Source organism: Falco naumanni, chromosome 6, assembly GCF_017639655.2.
Source record: "Falco naumanni isolate bFalNau1 chromosome 6, bFalNau1.pat, whole genome shotgun sequence".
Taxonomy (NCBI): Eukaryota; Metazoa; Chordata; class Aves; order Falconiformes; family Falconidae; genus Falco; species Falco naumanni.
The window spans coordinates 71,538,550-71,551,054 of NC_054059.1; the positions used below are offsets into that span (position 1 = coordinate 71,538,550).

The 12,505-nt window shown below is 41.7% G+C and overlaps 1 protein-coding gene across 2 annotated transcripts in view; it reads right to left on the reverse strand.

Annotated features, from left to right (window-relative positions):
* MSRA (methionine sulfoxide reductase A) overlaps positions 1-12,505 on the reverse strand; it is a 289,926-nt gene that overhangs the window by 277,074 nt on the left and 347 nt on the right. The window contains exon 1 of one of the 2 annotated variants that reach the window (XM_040597734.1): positions 12,154-12,178. The exons of the other annotated variant lie outside the window; for it this stretch is intronic. Within the exon in view, the coding sequence (XP_040453668.1) occupies positions 12,154-12,163 (10 nt within the window). The 5' untranslated portion in view covers positions 12,164-12,178. Of the gene's footprint in view, positions 1-12,153; positions 12,179-12,505 lie in introns of those variants that run through there. 2 annotated transcript variants of the gene reach the window in all.

The window sequence follows — 12,505 nt, forward strand, 5'->3', positions numbered from 1 at the left end:
CTTGAAAAGTAACCTGTTTTATGAGAAGAATAGAATAGTATAGACTATTTCAGTTGGAAAGGAACTACACTGATCATCTAATCCAACTGCCCGAGCAATTCAGGGCTGAGCAAAAGTTAAAGCATGTCGTTAAGGGCATTTTCCAAATGCTTCTTTAACACTGACAGGCTTGGGGCATCAACCACTTCTCTCCAGTGTTTGACCATCCTCTCGGTAAAGAAATGCTTCCTAACATCCAGTCTAAACCTCCCCTGGATCAGCTTCGAACTTTTCCATGTATCCTGTCACTCGATACTAGGAAGAAGAGATCAGCACCTCCCTCTCCAGGTCCCCTCCTCAGGAAGCAGTAGAAAGCAATGAAGTTTCCCCTCAGTCTCCTTTACTTACTCAAAGTCCTTACCTACTCCTCACTTTCCTTCCTGGAAAGTCCTTCCTGGACTTTCCTTCCATCCCTTTCACCAGCTTTGTTGCCCTTCCCTGAACACATTCAGGGACCTTCACCTCCTGAAATTCTGGGGCCCAGAACTGCACACAGTGCCCAAGGTGAGGCCACACCAATGCGGTGTACAGCAGGATAATCACCTCTTCTGACCAGCTGGTTATTCTGCTCAACAGAGATTAAAACAGCTTTACACTTTAACAGAACACAGGAGAAGGCAGCATGGGACCACTCTCATCAAAGAAATACAAGAAAACAGAGAGATGCTAAATGACTACGTAGACACAAAAAGAGGTGAGAAAAGCAATGAACAATAGGGTCAAAATTAAAAGAACATTATAAGTAGTCAAAGCACTTCACTCCCGGAAAACCTTTCCAAATGGAAGACTGGGACAGATGTGTCAATGATTAAACAAACGTCAAACAGCTACATAATTAAAATACAAACCAACGGGCACGTGGGAGATTGTGCACTACCTGGTTAGGGCCACAGAAACGGTCAGAGGACAGGACACCTCTCCTATGAGGAGAGGCTGAGAGAGTTAGAGTTGTTCAGCCTGGAGGACAGAAGGCCTTATTGCAGCCTTTCAGTACTTAAAGAGGGCTTGTAGGAAAGATGGGGACAGACTTTTTAGTAGGGCCTGTAGCAACAGGATAAGAGGGAATGGGTTTAAACTAAAAGAGGTGAGATTCAGATTAGATATAAGGAAGAAATTTTTTACACTAATGGTGGTGAGTTGCTGGCACAGGTTGCCCAGAGAGGTGGGAGATGCCCCGTCCCTGGAAGTGTTCAAGGCCAGGTTAGACAGGGCTTGGAACAACCTGGTCTAGCATGTCCCTGCCCATGGCAGGGGGTTGGAACTAAATGATCTTTAAGGTCCCTTCCAGCCCAAACCGTTCTGTGATTCTACAGTTGCCTAAGACAGCAAAGCCAGGGCTCATGTCATCACGCTTTATCTGGTTATAATACAGACACCTCTGTCTGAGCGAGTCACTGGACACCCCCCTTGCAGCCAGTGGAAAGAAAGATGCATTCGGGGGGCAATGTTTTCCTGGTTTAAGTGTATTCCGACATTTACTGTTCGATGAATTAAACACGCAAGTGCCTGTTTTACCTATAAAAGCACAACCCTTGAGTATTGCTGTAGTAGTACTTGCAGCAGCAACTCAATAATACATACAGTCCCTTCCAGTGCTCTATCCCAGCTCTGTACCTGGTATAATGTAAAGCCAAAACAAGGGGGTTTCCCTCCATACCCTCCTATTGGTGTGGAAAGAGAAGGAGCAATGGGCAACCTAATCCCATGCCTCTACTGTGATACACATTCACCGAATGAGCATTACAGAGGCACATGCGCAATCCAGGACAAAACCTGACTTACTACACGGTACTTTAGCAATGCCTACACGTATGTGAGCAGCTGCAATGGCCCATCACTTAAAACCAATTTAGTCTTCCTTGTATATGCTAACTTTGTGCTACTGCGACTACAATGAATTCAGCCAAATATAATACTGAAAAAGAAGAACCTTTGCTCATCCGAATTAGATACAAGTGAAGCCATAGTTGGCACCACAGATCTTTAGCATCCAAGCACAAAAGGCTTTTAAATAGTAGCATGGAGACCAAGTGAAGGAAGTGAGATGTTTCTCTCAAACTTCTTATTTCTGAGTCAAAAACACATTACCTAAATGTCAAGTCAATGTCGTTCATGCAATAATTGCACTAAAGACAAATGGTCACAATTAGTCAAATAAGTCAAATGTATCCCAGGACTCACACAGAATAATATAAAATATCCTCTAGTGAAAAAAAAAATAACCTGTCTAAATATAGCCCTTGTGTTTAATTCTCATAACTGACAGGTTTATTTAACAACACAAATTTGGCAAATTCAGACATTACACCCCTTTTCATAACAGCTGCAATGAGAAGCTATTGAGTCCTGTGTACCACACAACTACCTTTTACTAGAAATAATTATCCTCTTTCATTACACAACTTTGAATGATTCCTCAGAGCAGCATCCACACATAATCCTCTGAATAAAGAACCTCTGGATTCATTTTTCATTTCGGAGAGGGAAATTATGGTATCAGCAAGAGGAGTCTCCTTCAAGGCTTATCTGCATTCAAGAGGCTGCCAGTTGGGTGAAGTTTCTCCCCATTTAAGTAATTCTGTTTCCCAGCAACCCGCGCTGTTGCCAGGAGAAACCCCGGGGAGAGCTTCCTCCTCGCCGCAGTGCTGGGGGTACAGCTTTGTGCAGAGCTGCTCCACACCAGTGCGCACATCCAGCTGTGAGCCGCATGCTAAGCAGTCCACCAGCAACTCCTGGGACTCAAACAAGACATTTTTTTTAGGGTTGGGTTTTTGGTTTTGCTTTGTTTTTTTTTTCTTTAGAGAGCGCTCAGTGATGAATGACATAGCCCTTTCTATTACAATGTAGTTAAGGGGTGATAAGGCAGTGCAGAGTTCTTTGGTTGGGGTGGTGTTACCTCAGGAGCAGCATCTACAGCTGGATGTGCAGCTCTCTGTATTTCCTGTATGCCTCTAATCTATCAAGCATCATGTGTGCATGCTAACTTCCTTTTTTTGTTGTTGTTTTCCAGCTGCCAAAGCTGAGAAAAAAGCACACGCAAAAACCCAAAAAATCCCCTTAGGTTGACTTAACCTTTGCAACACCTTCCAAAATGTAAATGTAATGGGTGGTTTAAAAGTAATTCCTGTTTTTCCATTGACAGTACAATATTTACAGTTGTACACTTGGCTTGAAAATAAGCTGTTTAGTGTTTAGATGCAAATACCTGACAAGATTGGGGGGGGGGGGGGGGGGGGGGGGGGGGGGTTGGGGAGGAAGAGAAAAAGCCATGGCATGTTATTACAGACAGGATTTCCAAGCAAATTCATCTCACACCTACCTGTAAAGATGTTGTAACCACAAATTTCAGAAGTTGTCTTTCAGATAATAAACAAATTCTGGGGGTGAGGTGCTTCCACAAAGAAACATACACTGCTCTACATTCTTTATGATTTGAATCTCAGCATACGCAGTGAAATGAAATTGTAATGAAATTTAATAATTTATTGAAATTGATGGCTGGAGTATATTTGAGGCAAAGATCATCTCTTAGAATGAAGAAATAAGCAACTAACTCTTCGGTTCTAGAGAGGCAAATTGAAATTTGAGAAACACTAGACTACATATGAATGACAATGTCACTCAACGTGTTCCTGAACTGTACTTCAATGGAAGCCAGATCTCACATTTTTTGGTCCATATTCTATATAAACTTCAGTAAAAACAGGAAACTAGTTAATTCGTAATGTAGACACTGTATCAGGTAAATAAAGTGGTGGAAAAACTTTAAGACACTATTCCTTCTAAATCTTAAGAGAAAGTGTATTTCCTTTGTAGGCTTTGTTCTAAGGTATAATCTCACTCAATCTATTTTAGACCTACAATGTAGTGATACTGAATTAATGTCTGAAAAAAAGTTTTGTCTTTGCCCATGACTAACAAAGTTTTTTAACCATTAAAATAAAAAATTAACTAATATTTTTCATTTTATTCCTTACATCCTACCAAAAAAAAAAAAAGCTTAGAAAACATTAGGCTTACATTTATTTTGCAATTCCAATGCAAAATCTCGTGCCTTGCACAATTTGGCAAACTGTCAGAATATCAGGGAAAATCTGTTTAAAACTTCTCAACCTAACACTGCATATATATTTAGGCACAGAGCAGCATAAGGTACCAGATTTTTTTCCCTAAATCTGCACAGTACAAAGAGGCTACAAAACCATGGAGATTTCCATGACATACTAATCCACAAGTATCAAGGGATTAGGCTGTCCCATTCAGCAATTTTTCATTTCGCCATTTGCCCTTGGTAGGAAAGTACTGACGATTTAAGAATAAGTTATTCAATGATCACAGCTCAGTGATACCCAGTATGCTTTGTCAGTGCAATGTCCCTGTATCACTACAAGTCAGCATAATTTAAACTTCAACAACAACACAGAGTCACTAATGGTTGATAAAATTACTGGATGATCCCATGTCCACATGGATCAAATTCCACTAGGAAGTCTTTGTACCAGGCCACGAAAAGTGTAGGAAAAGTTACAGTCTTTTAACCATAGCACCTTTCCACGTGCCCATGGTAGCATATGCAGTCCAGCCATCCACCTTCTCTAAGGGCAGCAAATGAGACAAATCAAAGTACAAAACCACAGGCGACTAGTTTGACCACAATAATTTCTGGTTAGTGTTTGAAGAACAGTAAAAAAAGATTAGCATGGACAGAAATTCCACTCAAATAAACAGGTATTGAAGCAAAACAATTTAAAGGGTTATTTCTGCTTCTGAATGTTCATTGTGTTTGGAAACTATTAAGCTTTAAAAGATGTCCAACTAAATGAAACATTAGAAATTAAATAAATAAGTCCTAATGGGACACGATACCTAAAATCACCTCATTTAAAAAATCTCTTATGAAATAATCTCTCTGTAAGAACATAAGGTATACTATTTTTCACGTATATACAGTCAATTGGGGCAAAATCCCATCTGTCTATATCATGTGAAAAGCAAATGCTACTTCAGCAGGCAAGGGACAGAACAGGAAGAGTAAAGCAGTTCCCATAATCTGCAAATCTAGTGTCAAGAAGTGCGTCTCTGAAGGAAAAGCAAGTGATCCCTGTTATAAAACTTCAGTACATCCTCTAGAAACATTTGAAAAACCTGACACCCTCCACTCAGCCTGGGGAAAACTGAAACACATTTCAGAGGTACATTCTAACCACTTGGACTTGGAGCATCCTATGGAACTGGATGTATGCCTGCTGAGCAGCAGGTCGGATTGTTATACAAGCAGAAATGCAGAAGCAGCATAGCCAAAATGAAAGCAGACCTAAGGGTCTGGCTCCAGCCTCCTGCAGTCACTTAGAGAAGTACCATCATCCCAGGTATGCTTGGACTTGTTATTTTGACATATCTGCTTAGGATGTCATTTCAGCCTCCCAAGAGAGGAGGATCACCAAGATCCTGGGGGAATTCCATAACTACGGGGAGTATCCTAGAACAGATGGACACTGCTGCTACTGCCACAGCTACAGCTAAAAGGACTTACAGAGTCACAGCACAGCTGGAGTTGGAAGGGACTTCTGGAGATAACTTAGTCCAACTGCTGAGCTCAGAGCCAGGCCAGCTAGAGCAGGTTGCTGTGTCCTGTCAGGCTTTGGGCTATCTCCAGGGATGGAGAAGCTACAAGTTCTCTGGGAAACCTGTTCCGCTGTTCAACCAGTCTCAGAGAAAAAAAAAGTTTTTTTCTTATGTTAAATAGAATTTCCTGCATTTCAGTTTGTACCTGTTGCCTCTTGTCCATCCACAGGGCACCAGTGAGAAGAGTTGGTCTCCACCTCCTCCACTCCTTGCCATCAGATATTTATACACATTGACAGATCCCCCTGAGCACCATGGCCCAGCTTAACTGAATTTAGGCAGAGCCACCCTTTCACTCAAACATCACCTATTTGTTTTAACAATATCAAGGCAACTGAAGCTGAAACATTCCTGCTACATCTGATGACAATAATAATAAAACAACGAGGGTGAGACTAGAAACCTACCAAAACCCCAATTTCCTGTGCTTACCAGCCACATTCTTCTCCAGATGTCTTAGCAAAAACAGTGTTTCATTTCTTGAGTTCAGTATGTCAAGCTGAAGAACTAATTCCACATAGAACTGAAATTCACTGTTGTATGAATTTAATGTAAAATATACGGGCTTGAAATCAAATGCAGATCAATTCATAAAGTTAAAAATAGAATCAGACACTATACTAATGACTTGAAAAGCTCTTAGGTACGCAGCAGATGATCACTTAAACACAAAGCTCCCAGTGAAACACTTTAACCCAAAATGTTTCTTATACTTCGATATACAAAAAGGATAATATTGAGTAGGAACAAGACCGCAGTTGACACTATCACTAGTAAAATCTGGTGTCTACCTCCAATAGCCAAAACTTAAAGGAGACCTTAAGTAATTGACAACAATTTGAGGAAAAGAATAAAAAATTAATAAATTATTTAAAAACATGCCTTCTGCTGACAATAAAAATTCACTTTGCTCACTTTATGTCTGGCTGAAGTCTTCATTTTTTTAAAAAATAGGCTAACCAGCAATTTAATTATGATCTAAACGTATTTCATGAAAACCAGAAAATACACATTACCATGCTTTTCATCTTCATGAAGAAAACTGTACCAAGTCACAATGGTTGGAAGTTGAAACAAAGGGATTCAAAATATGCACCTTTTTAATGGAGAGAGCTATGAAACACTGGAACAATTTATGAAATTTTGCCATGGATCCTTTGTCAAAGACACTTCTAATCAGTGTTTTCTTTAAAGAGCATGAACTGATTCAAGCAAGAATTAATTCATGGAAATGTGCTCTTTTGTATACGGAAGGTCAGACTGAAGTTCATCATGACCTCCTTCACATTTGTAATTATTGCTCTAATAATATATAAACACAAAGCTAAGAGGCTTAATATATTTTAACAACCATAAGACTGTCTACCCATGAGCTGTACACTTACTGCCTGAAAAAAGTTAGCCCACTACAGATGGGTATGTTACAATGTAAGTAACTCTTCAAGGAACACAGTTGAGACCACAGAAAGTAATTTCCTAACGCTACTCATTAGGACCAGTGGGACAAAACATTCCTTTAATTTACTACACACTGCTATCTCAGGCTATCTAGCAGAAAAAAATAGTTTGTGTGTGTGTGTATACATATATTATTATACAATGTCTCACACAGGAGGTTCCCTCTACATTATTAGGGCTCCTTGACTAGTGCTCCTACCACTATCATAAAATAAAACAGTCAATTAAATAGTATAAGCTATGTATACTCACATACTCGTAAAACACAGCCATGTTGAAGCAGTAATGTAACCAAAATGAATTCTGAAAACTAGAGTTATACTAGAAAGGTAGAAGCAATAAATAATATGTGATTTTACTATAAAGCACATCATCGTATTGCACCATTATACAGAAATCACATGAAAGAAATAATTTTCAAAAATGAATGCAGCAGCTCTACTGCAAGGAGAGAAAACAGCACAACAAACTCTAATTCCCTGATCCTGAAGTATATTGAAGATCAGATAAATCCAACTTGATTACAAAACCAGTAAGTGAAGTTTACTTATGTTTGTGTTGTTTTCAACTCACAGCATAGTATTTTATCCCCGTTTACCCAACTTCTACAAACAGAAACCTCTGCACCACAAACCAACTACTTCCAGTCACTTCAGAGAGATCCGTATAAGATACAAGGTTTAACTGCATCATTTTCTTACTCAGACTCTAAATTAGTAATAACCTTACAATAAAACAAAAAAGTGACACAAACAAGGTCAACTCTCACATAAACCCACAGTCAGCAAGTTAGAAAGGAACAGAAACACAGTTTAGCTTTCCACAAGGCTAGATTAAATGCAACTTTCAAGCTGAAGTTGTCTTTCAGCTGTCTCTTCCTCTCTTCTGGACTGCAGCAAAGGAGGAAGCAGTCTGAGCCGCTCTCTGTACTCACGAAGTTTGTGAAGGGTGATCAAGAACCCTCACCACAAAAGATTCCCTGCCAAACAACAAATCTCATCAAGGGGCAGCACACATTTATGCCCACCTCGCACCCAGAAAGCATCAGGAACTTGGAGCATTGGGACCAGGATGCACAAACAGGTGCAATGCAATTAACACAATGTGGAGGACGCACACAGAGAGCCAGGAGCGCTGCTCACAAAAGAAAACCCTCAGCTGCTGAAAACGCCTTCCAGGACACAATGTCGTGACCCAGACTAAAGCACTAACACTTCTGGTACTTCAGCAACCTCCTTCCAGAACCCCCAGGCAAGATCCCAGGCTGTGGGGAGAGCCTGGTGCTCCTCCATGGGGATCACAGCAGTGGCAGCAGCCTCACCTTTAAGAGCTGTGCTCTGGCAGACCTCATCACTGCAGCACAAGGGAAGGAGCTGCAAGAAGTAAGCACGTTATATCGCATCAGGGATGAGAAGCAGGAGATCAACAGGATCTTCAAAGACACCACACAGCCAAGAAGCTAAATGTTCTGCAGCTCTTCACCTTGGAAACAGCCCTCAACACCATTGAAGATGAACAGGATGGACACAACACCTGGATTAGGTCACTGGACTAGGATCAGTGCTAATTACCACTTCAAAGAAAGGTCTGACAGATGTTTTCCTCGCACACTAAGGCAGAGTTTGGTTCACAAAGAAGACTCAGATGTCCAAGTGTGGTCACAGACATACAATGTGACAAAAATCAAGAGACTTGGCACAGCACACACAGCTTACACAGTTATGGATGGGAACAGGGTACGTAGAAAGAATTAGCACAGAAGAATAGGATGGGGAGCTGCACTCTACTGAAATGAATTATTTGATAGCACAGAGCTCCAGTGTGAAACTGAGTCATGTCTGCTGACACTCTCCAAGTAGAGATCCGAAGGGAAACACTGGAGATGGTGTGGTCTGCAGTCTGCTACAGAGCAGTCGATCAAGAGGAAATAAGCAAATGAGGCTTTCCACAAACAGCTAGCAGGTCTCCCAACTGCAGGCTCTGGTCCCCCTGAGAGATTTCAGATCCCAGATGTCTGCTGGGAGGGTAACATCAAATTGTGCAAGCAATTCAGGAAGCTGCAGCAGTGACAGTTTCATACCAAAAGTGCCTGAGGGACCAAGGAGAGGTAATGGTTGGTTGCTGACTGGCTGTTCAGAAGCAGGGAAGAACTAGTGGCACTGCAGCAGCAGATGGCAGAGAGCTGCACCGACCACAAGATGATGGAGTTCAAGATCCAAAGAGAAGCTTGAAAGGTAAACAGCAGATTTAGCATTTTGGGCTTTCAGAGCTCAGACTCTGGCTTATTTAGGGAATTGCTGAGTAGAAGCCCTCGGGAGGCTGTCAAAGGGTGAAAGCACCCTTCAGGGTGGTCTGAATTTTCACAAAAACTTTCTAAGAGAGCTAAGGAACAAAATACCATGCAGAAAAACTGGGAACTTCAACAGACACACGGAGCTGCTTAATAGACTGAAATGCAAGGAGAGAGCATACAAGGAGAAACAGTAAGGTGCAACAAAGGAGGCATATAAAAGCATTGCCTAGGCATTTAGATACAAATCATAAAAGGCCAAAGTTGGAGTTAAAACTAACTAGGAACAAAAACTGGCATTAAGAAACAATTCCACAAAAATGACAGGAACAAAAGGAAGCTCAGAGAAAATCTAGGTGCATTGATGAATACAGAAGACAGCCTAGAAGTAGTACAGAAAAGAACGAAGTACTCAAAGTCTCTTTTGCCTGAGTGGTCACAAAGAAAGACTGCTCCAAAACCTCTCCATGCACTGGTACAGCCAGAAAGAAAAGCAGCAAACAGTATGAGGAAAAATGGGTTATGACTACTTAAAGAAGTTAAATGTGTTCAGATCCAAGAAGCCACATGGAGATTTTCCAGAGCTGTGAGGCAAGCTTGCTGCTGTGACCATCAGAACACTCTGACAGATCTAGATACAACAATATCTAGAAAAATCACAGTGACTGGGGGAGATCTCTGATGATGAGATATGGGCTTCAGTAACAGCCATTTTTCACAAAAGCAACAAGAGGATTGAGGAGCTACAGGATACTCAGCCTTGGCTAAGTCCCAGGAAAGATCATGGAGTATGTCCTCTTAGAAACTATTTCCAAACACAAACAGAACAAGAAAGTAATCCGGAACAGTCAACACATTTACCAAAGGCAAATCATGCTCGACCAGCCAGGTTGCCTTTTACAATGGAATGATTGGTTATGCAGATGAGGGCAAAGCAGTGGATGTAATACATGTTGACTTTTCTGACACCATCTCTTACAGCATTGGCATTTGGAAGCTGAGAAAGTACTGGCTGGAAGAACAGACCACTAGGCACTAGACACATCAAAAACTGGCAGGACCACCACACTCTAAAGGCAGCGATCAATATCTCTGATGTCTAGTAGGTAGCAGGTTACCCCAAGGGCTGATGCTGGGGCCAATATCATTCAATATCTTAAACAATAACATGAATGATGTGACAGCAAACACGCTCAGCAAATTTGAAGGTAATGCTGAACAGAGAGTGAGAGCAGACATGCCAAACAGCAGACGGTTAGTCCAATGAGACCTTGAAAAAATTCAGGTCTATACCAACAGAAACTTCATGAAAGTCAACAAGGAGAAGTGCAAATTCTGCACCAGTGCAAGATAATCTCAAACCTGCTGGAAAGGACCTGTGATTATGCTGGATGCCAGGTTAAATATGAGCCAGCAATGTGCTCTCATAGCAAACAGAGCAAACTGCGTACTGGGCTGCATTACAAGGAGTGTGGACTGCAGAGTAAGTAAAAAACCCTCTCCTCTACGCTGTACTGGTATGAATTTCCCTGGAATACCATGTCCGGTTTTGGGTCACAGTTGAAAAGACATTAATAAAATGCCAAGGTCAATGGTCAATTTGGTCAGCAGCCTTCAGCACACAAACCTACAGAGCTTGCAAAAGCTGGGCGTGCTTCAGAGGGTGAAGGGTAAACTAAGAGGCAGTCTTACAGCAGCTTAATGGGGAGTGAGAATGACAACTCGGCCAAACCCTTCTCAACAGCACCAGACAGTATTGGAAAAGGCAGCAGCCAGTGACTCTGAACTAAGAGGTTAATGCTGGACACAAGGAGAAAACTCTCTGACTAGAAGGCAGCGCAGCATTGGCCCAGGGGCTGAACCGGAGCACCCTTCCAACCAACGCAACACTCCACTCATTCTGCAATCTAAAAGCAATTTAAACAAAGGAATTGTTACTGAGTAACTATAACACAACGTTAAAATTTAAATTGTCGTCTTTTCTGAATGTAGTTTACCTCTTATTTTAACTTTTGCAATTCACTGGAGGCCTGTGCTGTTAAGTACATAATATCACATTTAGTCATAGAATAAAAATGGCCAAAGAATTTAATATTTGGCCTTATCAAGATGTTTTTTCTACAGCAGCACAAAATTATTCTATCGATGGAGCTACTGGGTCTAAAACAGGCCTAGCATATCTTCTGCCTGGGCTTTTATCAACAAGCAACACCAAAGTGCCACTTTAATCTAGACAATGTGCTACTCCTGGTACCTTCTCTAGAGTTCATTGCTCTACCAACTTTAACCCCATCTCTGCACCTCTCCTTTGAGTCCACCTTCTCCACATCAGACATGCTATTCCTCCTGTTACCTTTAATTTTACCACTACCTTCTTCCTACCTTCAGTGTTTTACCAGACTCCTATACAACATAAGACTTTACTATGCTCTCAAACACTTCTTTCACTGGGCCCACACCATCATCCAGTTATTATTCTCCCACCAGCACCTACACATTTTATGTGTTTAAATATTTTTTTCCCCAAAGTTCACAGACTTTCTTAAGGAACTTGGGTGCCTGGAGCAAAGACAGATATAAATAAACACCATGTACAATGGGAGAACGATCACGTGTGTCGGAACACCTGGGTGCTGCTGTAATTCCTATCTAACGGTGATGACAGTCTTGCAGTGTTTTCAGTTCCTGGGAGGGCTGACAGGAGGCAAAATTGCGTAATTCTAGGTTGCTGCTTTGCTTACCTGACAGCATGCCTTTGCTTAAAACAAAGAGCACTGTTGAATCACTGGAAGAATCACCGAGAACTTAAAAGCGCTTTTCAAACATAGGGTCAGAACCTAAGCATGCTATGTTTCGGTATTATTTTTATGTATTATAATTTAACAGAAAAAAGTAAGGCCTCGGGCGGCCTGTTTACAACCCTGAAGAGGCCCATCGGGGCCCTCAGTACAACTGACACAAAACTCATCTACGGCCAAGAGCAAAGCAGGCCCGGGCTCCCGGGGGCTCCGGCCATGGACTAACGCCTGTTCTGCCGCACAGGGCCCACCGCCGCACGGGCACCTCACGGAGCAAGCGGCCCCCCCGCCCCGC